The 14,655-nt window shown below is 39.1% G+C and overlaps 1 protein-coding gene across 11 annotated transcripts in view; it reads right to left on the bottom strand.

Moving 5' to 3' along the window:
- The window catches only part of efemp1 (EGF containing fibulin extracellular matrix protein 1), a 19,427-nt gene extending 5,166 nt beyond the window's left edge, over positions 1–14,261 (bottom strand). For 2 of the 11 annotated variants that reach the window (XR_012335551.1, XM_065249770.2), the window contains exons 1-5: positions 14,179–14,261; positions 8,170–8,257; positions 8,016–8,064; positions 7,645–7,896; positions 803–925 (exon numbers count right to left, since the gene is read on the bottom strand). Coding sequence is in view for 10 of the 11 variants with exons in the window: in XM_065249770.2 (XP_065105842.1) it covers positions 803–925; positions 7,645–7,896; positions 8,016–8,064; positions 8,170–8,250 (505 nt within the window). In the remaining variant the exon portion in view is untranslated. Of the gene's footprint in view, positions 1–802; positions 926–7,644; positions 7,897–8,015; positions 8,065–8,169; positions 8,258–11,491; positions 11,842–14,178 lie in introns of those variants that run through there. The other 9 variants (XM_065249807.2, XM_065249835.2, XM_065249778.2 and 6 more) reach the window with 9 other exon arrangements.
- Between the last annotated feature and the right edge of the window lie 394 nt (positions 14,262–14,655).

Genomic DNA, 14,655 nt, shown 5'->3' with positions numbered 1-14,655 from the left:
ACTTGCGCGCTGAAATCGCTTCACGTCCCAGAAGCCACTGCGGCAAAACAATGGTGGAGGTCAGGTGACCAACGAGAAGATCGCACACATCTCAATTCTCATAAGTGCGTTCTTTGTTCTCGCGACCTTCTGAGTTTGTTCTTCCGAGGTCGCCTGGCAAGTTCGATCTCGACGAGGATGGAAGTCCGTTCTTTGCGTTCTTGGAATTGAGAAACAGCCAGTGTCTACTCTGCTAGACTACTGCGCCAGAGGTCAAAGTGCTACAAACTAGTGCTCTTCCTCCATACAATATAGTTCTCTTTTTTATCCGCTTAAAAACTTGCCACATTTTATTTCATCCCTGTTTGGAGCCATAGGAATGAATGGGATAGACTAAATGCTAACACATTCACGACGCGCTGTACAAAGATGAAGTGCACGCATTGAAAAAAGGCATGGGTGTATTATTTAGTCTAAGTTAAGAACATAGTAAAATATTGAAAAACCGTGTAGTTTTCCTTTAAAGGATAGGAGAATATATGTGCAACTTTTTTACGTTACAATATGTTACAATAACATACAGTGTATTTGTTTTTATTCATTACAATTTACTAGTGTTGGTGTCAATCTCACTTTATTCAGACCAGCTGATTTCATTATAAAAATGACATACAACTATAAAAATGTCTGTTCTACGAGTTTCGGATTAACATGAAACAAAAGCATTCACAAGAAAAGACATTAATCCATTAACTAATTGCATGAGCATGACACTTATTATAAGCTTTGCTTTGAACAACTAGATTGAAATGAGTAAACTCACCCACACAATGTTCTTCATGTTTCTGGTATCCAGGAGGACACTGACAGGTGTAGGATCCTCTGGTGTTAAAGCAGATCTGATCTGTGCTGCAGCTGTGTTGACCCATGAAACATTCATCTACATCTGTCCAAACACACACACAGAATCACAGACTGATCAGAATACATACCAATATAAAAACCTGTAGACCACAAGACTTCACACCAGAAGCTGTTGTCACCACAGTATTTACCACTTCAATTGATCTTTGTTTTCACCTCACATTTATCAGACATTTGTATGTGTTATCAATAACTATTGTCTCCTGTAAAACATGGTAGAGTATGGCACTTATAATGCCAAGGTCAAGGGTTTAATTCCAGGGGATGTATATACTGATCAAAGTTGATTGCACTGTAATTCGCTTCAGATGAAAGCATCTGCCAAATGGAAAAAAATAAATGTAAAAATCCTGTGCATTAAGTGTCCCTCAATAACATCACTTTCAAGGTCCAGTACCCTCTTCCCCAGTTCCTTATTGTGTTTTATTTGTACAATAAATAGAAAACAATAATTTCAACAAAAGGAAAAAATACTAGATATTTTAATACAACAGAATGAGTCCAAAAGATGAGTTGGTTTCAAGCAACACAATGGACTCAACCTGAAAAATGAACCAGGCTATTCGTCCTACTACCTCCTGGCCAGGAAACGCACACCATCCTGGCCACTGGGCCTGGGTAGGTACCCTGCAGTGCCTGGAGCTATGAGACTTAAATATAGAAAGAGGCTAGTGATGCAGGGTGTCCAATTTAGTTTACGGATGATTAATCAGAATTTTCTCACAATCTAAAATCAACACTTGGAAAATGTGATAAAGACATGGCTTCTTAGATGTTACTTGACGTTACAACATACACAAAGTATTTGGGGCAACACAGTGGCCATCCCAAACAGAGCATTGTTGTTTCACAGCAAGAAGGTCCCCTTGTCAATTACTCTGGGCACTGCGTTATTTGGTTTCCTTCCACAGTCCAAAAACTATACACACCTTGATCTACCGGTATACACACACACAAAGGGTAATTTGAAATCTCCAATTCACCTAACCTCCATTTCTGACCTTGCCAATGACCAGTTCCCACCATGAATGTAGCCATAGATGCTGAAACGGCGTTAAGGATAAATTAACATGTTTATCTATTCCAGTTTTTTCAATCAAAACACATATTAACGCTATACTACAGACCATGTCAAAGAATTTTGTTTCCGTCTATGTTGCAACAGTTTTGGAAATGAAATTTTCTGTGCTAAAATGACTGTGACCCTGTGAACAAGTCAGGAATATTGCTCAAAGCCTGTAAGTTGTAACAAAGGTGTTCCACTGGGTTCAGGTCTGGGATTTCAAGCAATTAATATGAACCAATATCCTTGTTTATTTTGACATCAGCCTGACACTAGGGCAGGTTGGCTCATTGTGGCTAAACAGAAGAGCAGGACCCAACAGGAACTGCCTGAGGAAGCTGGTGACCTTGTTGTGGTTACATGTTTCTCAACGACATGGCATGGCTTGTTTGGTCTAGGGGTATGATTCCAGCTTGGGTGTGAGTGGTCCCCGGTTCAAACCCCAGACAAGCCCATCTATAGGTTTGCCTCTTGATGCCGCTACATTATGGAACATTCATGTCAGTCTTGGAAGAGACATGTGCAGTTCCACTTGCCAATCTATGGCCGGTTAGAGCGTGGTGCTAATAATGCAGTGGTCGCGGATTCAATCCCTGTACGGCCAAGTGCATTCCTCTCCCTTCTCTTGCTGACTGCTATGGTGCTGTGATTTTCTTAGAGATTTCTGCAAGGTGAGCAGTTGTGGCTGAATTAGCTCAGTTGGGAGCACGTTAGCCTGAAGATATTAGGTTCCCTGGTTCAGTCCCAGGTTTCGGCATTGTGGGCCAGTTCCTAAGATTTTGCAGACTCACTACGATTTACCTAACAGTCCATGTCAGATTGTCCTTTTCCCATGACCCAGTGTGTCAGGGGCAAGGCAAAGTGTGGTTCCAGGTTGTAATGGTTAGCACTCTGGACTCTAAATCCAACGATCTGAGTTCATGTCTATCACCTTTAGACATGAACCTATCAGACTTTTTGGGGTTTCCAAGCGGAACTGTGGCCAAGTGTTTTTTTACCCCTAAAAACAATCCCCCTGGCCTTTAAGCCTTTCTACCAGAACACTCAGGGTGTAGACAAAAAATGAGTTAATTCAAGCAACATTGGGCACTTTTTCTGTTCACCCTGATGGTGGGCCAACAACACACAAGGTGCCAAATTTCAGCAATCACAAGCAAATTACAAGGAAGCAAATTAAACATGTACAAAACCTTAGGATGAACAAAATTCATCGACGTTTAGGCCAAAGGAAACACACAGCTCATGTGTACATTCTGACAATGAAATTCGGTAGAAATAACTTGGGCAGAATTAGATTATGGATATATAAAGAAATGCATTTCATATTATTCCCATTGCTCCTGGATGATCAGTGCTACAGCTGTAGTTGTCATTAGTTGGCACCTCTGAAGTACATCCCCAAATCAGAAAAAGTTGGGACACTGTAGAAATTGTGAGTAAAAAAGGAATGGAATAATTTAAAAATCTCATAAACTTATATTTTATTTACAATAGAATATAGATAACATATCAAATGTAGAAAGTGAGACATTTTGAAATGTCATGCCAAATATTGGCTCATTTTGGATTTCATGAGAGCTTTTTTTACACATTCCAAAAAAGTTGGGCCAGGTAGCAATACGAGGCCAGAAAATTTAAATGTACATATAAGGAACAGCTGGAGGAGGACCAATGTTTAGGAATGGGAATGTTGTCCCATTCTTGCCTAAAACAGGCTTCTAGTTGCTCAACTGTCTTGGGTCTTCTTTGTCGCATCTTCCTCTTTATTATGCGCCAAATGTTTTCTATGGGTAAAAGATCTGGACTGCAGGCTGGCCATTTCAGTACTCAGATCCTTCTTCTACGAAGTCTTGATGTTGTAATTGATGTTGTATGTGGTCTGGCATTGTCATGTTGGAAAATGCAAGGTCTTCCCTGAAAGAGACGACTTCTGAATTGGATCATATGTATCTTAAACTTGGATAAACCTTTCAGCATTGATGGTGCCTTTCCAGATGTGTAAGCTGCCCATGCCACACACACTCATGCAACCCCAAACCATCAGAGATGCAGGTTTCTGAAATCAGCGCTAATAACAACTTGGGTTGTCATTGTCCTCTTTAGTCCGGATGAAATGGCGTCCCAGTTTTCCAAAAAGACCTTCAAATTTTGATTTGTCTGACCACAGAACAGTTTTCCACTTTGCCAAAGTCCATTTTAAATGAGCCTTGGCCCAGAGAAAACGCCTGTGCTTCTGGATCATGTTTAGATATGGCTTCTTTTTTGACCTATAGAGTTTTAGCTGGCAATGGCAAATGGCACGGTGGATTGTGTTCACCGACAATGTTTTCTGTAATCCAGCCCATGTTGTGATTTCCATTACAGTAGCATTCCTGTATGTGATGCAGTGCCGTCTAAGGGCCCGAAGATCACGGGTATCCAGTATGGTTTTCCAGCCTTGACCCTTACGCACAGAGATTGTTTCAGATTCTCTGAATCTTTGGATGATATTATGCACCGTAGATGATGATAACTCCAAACTCTTTGAAATTTTTCTCTGAGAAACTCAGAAATCTATTTTTCGCCGCAGCATTGGGGGAATTGGTGATTCTCTGCCCATCTTGTTTTCTGACAGACACTGCCATTCTGAGAGGCTTTTTTATACCCAATCATGTTGCCAGTTGACCTTATAAGTTGCAAATTAGTCCTTAAGCTTTTCCTTATGTGTACATTTAAATTTTCTGGCCTCTTAATGCTACCTGTCCCAACTTTTTTTTTGGAATGTGTAGCTCTCATGAAATCCAAAATGAGCCAATATTTGGCATGACATTTCAAAATGTCTCACTTTCTGTATTTGATATGTTCATATATTCTATTGTAAATAAAATATAAGTTTATGAGATTTTTGAATTATTCCATTCCTTTTTTACTCACAATTTCTACAGTGTCCCAACTTTTTCTGATTTGGGGTTGTATAATAATAACTTATAATATAAGAACATTCCAGACCCCTTCCCAATTGCTACATTTGGAGTGGATTTTGGTGTGTTAACCTAAAGTGTCCACTGTCCAGTCAATCAGATAAGGCTGCTTGGACATCTTTTAGGGCCGACCTCCGTGCCAAAGCGGAGAAGAAGAGGACATTTGGATTGGCCCACACCATTTCTGCTTAGCATTCTTTCGAACCCACTTCACCATCTCATGAAGGCAGGATGATCATAAACATTCCTTAAGGAAAAGCATTTTTCAAAATATTGGCTTACCAAAGTACAAATCTTCAAAATCCTTCCACAACCAAATGACTTAAATCCATCACCTATTGACTTCATACTCGTTTAAAAACACTAGCATTCTGGATTACATCTTTATATTATGAAACTGTTCAAATAATCACAGTGATTAACGAATGAATGAATGCATGTATGTATGATGTGGTAACATTTTCTGTCATGTTTATACTTTTTACATTCAGGATAATGCTAATGGTATTTCAGAAAGGGTTTGGTAAGTGGAAAATGCATAGATGAAATTCTAAAGACAAAGTTAAACTCTGTACTTTATGCTATACAGTGGAACTACAGTAGGTGGGCTACATTCTGTGGACTTCCTCTGACATCCAAAGCCAATCACGGTTCTGCATCAGGAAATCCTCAAAATGCAAACTCCTCCTTATCTTAAGTTATAAAAGTACCTTTTTTACAGATATTCCTCCCTCTGAGTCTCACCCCGAAAAAGAGACATTAAAAGAGTACACACATGTTCTGAGTCTCCTGCCTGCATGCTAGAGAGTTAAACAGAGTACCCCGACTCTGAGTCTCACCCTGAAAAGAGAGACATTAGCAGAGTACTTCAAGTTCTGAGTTTCCGGGTGCGTGCTAGAGATTGCAACATGACAAACCCATCGTTCTGAAGCTTCTGCCATGTGCTAAGAGACGGAAACAGAGCACCCAACTTCTTGTCTCCAGCTGAGAGAAACAATAAGAGATCATCGAAAAACCAACCAAGTTTCTGATTCTCTCTTTGAGATTTTACAGCTCCTCGTTCTGAGTTCAACAACAGAGACTGAACCAGATTGACCATAAGTTCTGAGTCTCTGGCCTGTACGTCCAGAGACTGAGCGGATCACACCACATTTCGAGACTTATGTCCAGAAGGCCAATAACCTACGTCTGCAACAAGGTGAAGCTCAGAAAAGCAAACCTACACTTTAAGGGACCTTCATCTGCGTGTTTCAGATTTGTTAAGGACCTTCGGCACCGACTACAGGATCGTGTCTGCGTGTTCCAGATCGCTAGAATCCTCTTAGAATAAAGTATATTCTATTTTATTTTATTCTATTCTCTGTGCTTCCCGGAGATCAGCATTTTCACAGCACTTTGTGTTCAAGGCTGTTAAACTGAACCTGACTCTTTCCCCATTGCAGCACAGAAACGCCTGACATGTGGCCGATGGGCCACCACCGGACAGCTCAATCGACCGCACAGAACGTAAATATAACACAACCAAATCTTTCCTGAAACCATGGCATTGGTGTATTCTATCAGTAACTGTTACCATCTATGATTTTCAATATTGCATAACTGATTTCTTTAACGTTTATTAGATAATTATTTAATTATTTTGGGTTATTAGAAATAAGGTTTTTATTTGATCAGAAACAGAAAACATTCTGCCATAAATTCAACAAAGTCACTTCAATTTTCTATTCTTTGCATTTTAGTTTCTATCTTTTTCTATTCTTTAGTATTTTAGTATCATTTTGTTGTGTTTTAGTTTCTTGTTTATCTTTTGTAAATAAATTCCATTGTATTCCCACTGTGTCTTCCTTGTGTTGATAATACAGTTAAAGGGTTCTACAAGCTCGTCAGAATCTCACAAAATCCTTCAGATAATTAAGATGACAAACTCCCTCTAATTTACATATTTTCTTATTTGTTGAATGGTTTATTTAGATAATTCTTATTGTTAAAGTGAAATTCTTTAGCTGGTGCCCCGAAGCAGAGGAAGGAGGGGTCATCTGACACACACACACACACGCACGCACGCACGCACGCACACACACACACACACACACACAGTTGAGGTGAAACTTTCAGTGTCCTGTGAATGGCATACTAACCAAAGGTTGCCCATGTGAAAATCACTAAATTAATTTGTGCCCATGTCAAAATCACTACAACAGCAAGCTTCTAACTACACAGAATATTTTTATTGGTGCAAATTATCTTTCATGCAAACCACTACATTGTTGTTTAAAGCGTAACTAAACCCCTGGTCAGAGCCTGACTCCACCCACTTGCAATATTTGAAAAATGCAAGAAAAGTGGGCAGATCCCAACGGAGATAGAGGGGACGAACTAAGTGTGTGTTGAGATTGTAACAAGGGCGTGGTGAGCTTGAACCGGCTTACGTCACAAGTTATTTTTTGGACGCAACATCCAATAGGAAAATTCAACTGCAGTAGCCACCGTTCAACCTGAAGAGGGCAGCACTCAGACGTTTTTACACCCATATATTGTAGTATTGAAACACTTTATATCCAAATGTCAAAAAACTTACTAAAATCAATGAACAGCACTAATAAAGCCCCATTCTTACAGATCATTAACTAAAAAAAGTTTGTTTAGGGTTTAGTTACTCTTTAAGGGCTGATTTTAGGACAGGATTCACCTGATTATGAGACCTGAAATGGCTCTAACCTTGACAGAAGTTTTCCTCATCCAGAGTGAAACCAGGCGAGCAGCGTGTGGTTCTGGCTGCACCTCCACCTCTGTACTTCAACTGGGGTGCCTGAGGGTTTGGTGGGTTCAGTGGTGTTTGGGGTAAAGACTCATCCCCATTACTGACAAAGATCTGGGCATTTTGAGGGAGGCAAAGGTATCCACCATAATGGTTTATGCACTTCATGCCCCCTTTGCAGGCATCAGTGACAGTGGAACACTCATCAATATCTGCTCATAAACATGAAGAGATACAAAAAAACAGATCAAGGTGCCAAATAAAATACTGGTAGAGACATAAATCTAGAGAGGGCGGGGGGAGGATGTTAGCAATATTATTATTGCATTACCTTTGCATACCTCTTTAATGGGATCATATTCATAGCCTTCAGAGCACTGCTGAGGCACAACAACAATATATAAAAATAATTTGCCTTACATGATCATCAAACAGACATGCGCTAAAATAATTGGTTTATTTAAATTGCACATAAATACACTTGCCGTATAGGATATCGGTTCTTCTGCTTCTTGAGAAACAACACAGGAAACGACTACTAATATCATGTATATTCCAGACTTCATGACTGTTCTAAGTAAATCAAAACAAGCAGTTTATTCAGTGTGACAGTGTCTTTACATCACAGTTGCATTCTGCATTTTACTGGCTCCCCATCAACTATAACCCCTGCAGTTTGCATTAAACATATACTTTACGCATTATTTATAATGTTCACATTATATTTTTACTAGGGCTGTCAAAAGATTAATCGCGATTAATCACATCCAAAATAAAAGTTTGTGTTTACATAACATGTGTGTGTGTACTGTGTGTTAATATTATGAATATATAAATAGACACACAATCATTGTGTGAAAAAATTGTTATATTTCTATATAAAATATTTATATTTCTATATAATATAAATTATATAAATGTATATACAGTATATAAATGCAAATATTTGTTAAATATATACATGAATTTGTGTATATTTATATATTCATAATATTTACACACAGTACACACACATATTTTATGTAAACACAAACTTTTATTTTGGATGCAATTAATCGCGATTAATCTTTTGACAGCCCTAATTTTTACATATAACTGTAATAATCATATTCAAATGTATTTCTATAATTACATCTATACAATTTTGCATTAATGCTAAGCAATATGGAACGAGTGCGTGACCACCTCTGAAGCACAATGGTAAATCAGTCCAATAGGGAGATAGTACATCATAGGTGTGAAAAGCACAGTATTAACTTTGAATAGGCCAAAGCAAGTTCCACAAGGACTTAGGTAGTATGGCCCGGACCTGCAGCGTCTCATTCCCTTCTCAGGGAACAAGGGTTACAGACGTAAACCCGAGACGTTCGCTTTGGACGTAACACAACGTCGAGTCGTAGTGACTCCATGAGATTAAAATACCCACTACACCATAATTCCAAATTCCTGTGTGTGTGTCAACTAAGACATTGGCCCTGGCCCAAATGGCACACTCAGGACTTGTGGTCCTCCTCAGAGTCCACACTTTGATGACATCACGTAATCCAGACTTTAGGGACCCTAGATGCGAGTCCACGTGGGTGCACCGGAGTTGTATTTTGGGACAGACTCGAGCATCCCACTGGAAATAGGTAGTGAGTTGCCCGTCAGTGTGAACTCCTCCCTTCCGTCGTGTGATTGGTCTGATTGCCCTTTTGCAAGGACTTCTGGGTTGGTCAAGTGCGTGAGTCTGCTGCGGTGCATCAAGGGGGCAAAGGAGGCGCTGATGAGCACACATCAAAGCGTAAAAATGACAGATGGGACACCCTACGGACTCGTAGACTAAGCGAGAATGCGCAATTTAAGGCCACGAGACCGAAAGTCCACATGAAGTTCGCCATTTGGGACAGGGCTTCGACTAGAGAATAAGACGAGAGAACCCTTGAACCTGGAGTAGATGCCAGATCCAATTCACAAAATCTGTGAGCAGAGAGGATAAACCAGCCACACTGCACACATCCTGTGAAAAATAAAAAAATAATTGCATGCACGAGTACACACCAACACACACATTTGTTAACCACTGCACCGGTAAATTGGGGCATTACCATTGCTATGAAATACTGCCACCGTGTCTAGGAGACCTCTTTCCCAAAATCAAACTCATGATTTCCAACTCCTCAAAGCTGGATAACTGAAATAATGGGCTCTTACTCCCAGCAAAAAAAAAACCAAAGCACTGGCTTCCCAAACGAAGAAGGAAAACTCATTAATTTATTTGACTGTTGTGGGTAAGGAGGAAAATGAGGCAGAACCTGTCTCAAACAAGCAACACTCAGTGATCAGCAGCACATCAAACCTCCTCAGAGCTGGACAACTGAAGCATATATGGCAGAAGAAACAGAGGGAACAGAGTTCAAACCGACAGCCTCAAAATGCGCACAGTCAGCCCTCTCGTGAGCTGACTTGCATGCTCTTCTCCCAAACAAAATACAAAAATGGGGTGTCTCCTTGCCTGTAATGAAGCGCGGATGGAGGAATACATACTTTAAATGACTAGATGATTTTTTCCCTCACTATCTATATTTAGACAAACAACAATTATTTTAGTGCTTCCTGAGTTAACTTATTCCCCGCCCTTTTAAAAAAGTTGCCCGTCAGCATTTTTTTGTGATTTTCACAAAAGTTTCCCAAAATGGCTTCCATGAAAATGTTCTTCTATAAATATAATATAAAACATACAATATATCAAATGAAAGAACAGGCCCTCTGCTTTTAAACAAACCAACAAAACGGGGAAAAAATGTTTCATCCTAACATTATATATTTTCAAAAAGACCACATTTTGAGATAACTCGTCAATGGCAGGGAAAGAGTTAAAGGCACGGGAGCTTATACTACGCTCACTGAAAAAAATTATTCATTCAATTTACTCAATTTTTGTGGTTGCAATCAATTTATTTAAGCTACATTTAAACGTTTTTTGTTTTGTTTGGCCTTTCTAAATTTTTTTTGTTTAAAGCTTCAATAAATTGATTGCAACCACTTACCTTAAAAAAATTAAGTAAATTGAATGAATCATTTTTTCAGTGCTGTTCGTATGACCTTTTATACTTCCTGGTTCCTACATCGTCCCACCTATGACATACTTTCTCCCTATTGGACTGATTTTACAGAGCGCATCAGATGTGGTCATGCAGAGGCATTCCTATAACATTACTACTGTGACGCAGCATTAAAGGGCACATATTATGCACATTTTTACAATAATTAATATAATTCTGAGGTATGTCCACAATGTGTCTATGAAGTTTCAGCTAACAATTTCCCACAGATAATTTTTTATAGCATGTCCAAAGTGTCCCTATTTGGGTGGGAGCAAGAATGCACTTGTCAGGAACTGGGGACAAGGAACAGAGAACCCAAGCGCAGACAATATCGGGGAGTGAACATATAACATTTATTAACATGAAAACTGAAAACAAAAACCCACGAGGGGGCAACACAACTGAATTAAACTAAATGACTGCTTGACATGACATGAATTAACACAATGATCCAGCACAAGACAAGAGACAAGAGGAGATTAAATAGGGAAACTTAACGAGGGTAACACAGGTGCACGGGATGAACCAATAATGAATAATTAACAGGGAGAACAAGGGGGCGGGGACTAAAGACAAGACACCAGAGGCACATGCCACAATAAACAAGGCATGGCCTCCACATTAAACAAGAGACTGTCAGAACTCTGCCATCACAATAAAACATAAATATAAAACCAAACTCTCGTGGCAGAGCCCTGACAGCACTGTGTTGTGTGTGTACCTTTAAATGCAGATGAGATATTGCTCTTCGCTCCCTTACCAAAACAGATGCGTTGGTTAAAATAGGTCTGATTTTTAGCAGAGAATCACAGAAAGACAGCAGACAACGTCCAACTAACTAAGGGCAGAAACTATGGCTTTAGCAGTGTGACATCACATTGCTAAGAGAATCAAAACAGCATGTCTAATGAGACTGCTTTGGTTTAATGGGGATTTAAAAAGAAGAGGTGAATAGATTTTTTCATTGTATGTTGGTTGTGTTCACACACTGGCAACCCACATTTATGTAAAAACATCTTGTAAAAGTGAATTTTGTATAATAGGTGCCCTTTAAGTTACCTCGATTTTTTTAGTTAAAGTTTTTTGTTTGAGAGTCTATTATTTAGGATCTGTTTGGTCTATGTCCTTGCAGGAAATTTTGTTTCCACTAGGTGGCACTAAACAAGAAAAAAATATCTTTATATTACCTTTATATGTGTTTTCCTAGGTCTCAAAATTTTCTCAAATCCAAATTTCTTCTAAAATGTTTTTTTTTTCTATTTTCTAAAATTCTATGCATCTGTCACAATCCCTGTCTGTGTCCTGTGTTTGGTCTGGTTCACATTTCACTCTACTTTGTTGCCATGGACCAGTGGTTCGCAAACTTTTCGGCGTGCGCCCCCCAACCAGAACGTGAGAGCAGACATACTGTCGAGGCAGAGGCTGATCAGCCCTAAGGGATTGAGACTCCACCCTGAGGTGGTGGAGCAGTTTTTGGCCCAAAAATAGTCTACGCATAAGTTTATGAGATACTACAGTTTGGACTTCTCATCCTGAAAACTAGGTTCTTATGTCCTGACCTGTGCATAACACCTTCAAAACAGGACAGACACAATCTTTATGGGATAGTGGGAATTTTGTTTTCAAAGTGTTATTTAATGACACAGCGTTTGGTTCCCTTGAAAGTGAACGCCTCGGTTAAGACTGTAATCTCTGTTCCCTGCTGCATTTCATGATGCAGTATCTCTTGTCCAATCAAATACGGGGAGAGGCGGGCCTTCTGGTGTGGTGACAGAAGTTTACAGTTGCACTCACTGCACTCACTCACTGTCTCCTGTGTGTTTGTGCACCTTTCACCCTTGATCAAGATCAAAGCAAGTGCCCTCTTTTTAAAGTTTCTGCTAATATGACAGTTAACAGCAAACCAAAGTTTAAAGAGCACTGATGCTTTAATATTTGATTGACAGGAGAGCTGTCTAAGTGGTTGCCTAGCAATATAAAAAAATACAGCGCACTGACTGCTCTTTTCTGAAGTCAGTCAAATGAAGGCTGTGGGGTCTGCCTAGCATTTTTAACCTATTAAAAACATGTTTGGTGTGATCGGCCACTAATACTGTAAACCCAGTTTCAGCTGCCGTGATGCTCATCACACTACTGATCTACTTGCCTCCCATCATCATGATGCCCAGCTGATGTCTGCCCAGCGACCACTAACGCTTCCTTTTAATTTTTTTCTTATTTAAATTTATTGTACAGTATTTAATATAAAGTATATTTTCTAGGATTGCCAAAGTCTGCCCAGTGACAACAAACCACTTCCTTAAATGTTTAATTAACATTGTTTATTCCTATTAAATTGTATAATTCAGTATTATTATATATTATATATGATTGGCTAGGTCTGGCACTCTCTCAAGAGCTTTTCTCTACCTAAGACTTTTATCCCACAAAGATTTTCTCCTAAAAGTTTTTTCCACACCTTGGGAGACAGCTGACATTAACTTAACTTTCTTCTATATGTTACATCAGTGGTTCTTAGACTTTTTTGGCATGCCCCCCCCCCTCTTGTGTACATTGCATTATTTTGTGCCCCCCCAAAAAAATAAAATAAAAAATAAAATAAATGTATCACATAAATCACTACAAAACTAAACATTTGAATTAAACAAACCATATTAAATCATACAATGTAGTGCTTTTGTTTAGTATACTTATTTTACTAAGGTTTAAATACACAAAATGTATGATAAATGAATTTATTTAATAAAATATCATTAAACTTGGGGCCCCCTGGCACCGTCTCAGGGCCCCCAGTTTAAGAACCACTGCGTTACATCAATACACCGATCACTGCAGTTAAATCTTAGCTGCTGTACTTTGCTACTTTTGTTGTCCTCTGATTCTTTTTGTGCTTTTTCTGTTTTTAAGTTGCTTTGGGACACTTCAGCAATTGTGAAAAGCACTATAGAAATAAACTGGAATTGAAAGAACGTCCTACTACTGTCCAACATTCAAAACTTAAGAGCAAAAGGGATCATTAGCACTATATAAAACAGGAAAATAATATAATACACTGTATTGCAAAATGTAAACTAAACATTTCATACAGTTTTGATATGCAAGTCTTAAGAAATCGTGAGAATTAATGAGATTTATGTTGTGATGTTATGTAGAGATGAAGTCAATCTATAAACTTCGCAAGGTGCATCCTAGGATTAAATATTCAAAATGTTTTAAAAGCGTTTCCATATTGCAAAACTGTTGGCACCACATTTCAGTGTCTAAATAAGACATTAACTTAAAATACAAAACACCAAATATATATCCTTATATTTGTGATGTCTAATAACCCTATACGTTCTTCTTACAGATAAAGTAATGAACAACCCATGCTACTATTTTAGTGAGTTATAAAGCTCTTCAACTCACCTGATCTCAGATCCGTACTGTTCTTCAGAGTTTGGGAATGTCAGTGATGATTGAGGAAAATTTCATGCTGTCCTCATCACCGCTGCAGCGGCAGGATTGAGGGGCGTGGCATCGGGTAAACCGCTTCACGTGAGGCTTGTTCGACTTCATGCAGCGCCGCAAGAATCGAGGTCAAAGTATCGCGAGAGCAAGACGAGATATGATTTCTTGAATCATTCTCGCGGTACTTTGACGTCATACGGCAGTCGGTTCTTGCGGCGCTGTATGAAGTCGAACAAGCCTATGTTCTGTGTGCACGCGGACTGGTGGCTCCCCCAACAGGATGATTAAAGCAAAGCGTCATTAAATTGCGTTTAAGAGCAGTGTTGATAATCCAAAATATAACTTTGTTAAAACCAAATTGACTATAAGAGAACAGTTGTGCAATTTTCCATCTCAATTCAGTTCTGAGTGTCTACAGAGTCAAACTGATTGTTA

Source organism: Paramisgurnus dabryanus, chromosome 20 (genome assembly GCF_030506205.2).
Source record: "Paramisgurnus dabryanus chromosome 20, PD_genome_1.1, whole genome shotgun sequence".
NCBI lineage: Eukaryota > Metazoa > Chordata > Actinopteri > Cypriniformes > Cobitidae > Paramisgurnus > Paramisgurnus dabryanus.
Note: the sequence above shows the minus strand (reverse complement) of the source record. Positions and strands in the feature narration are given on the sequence as shown.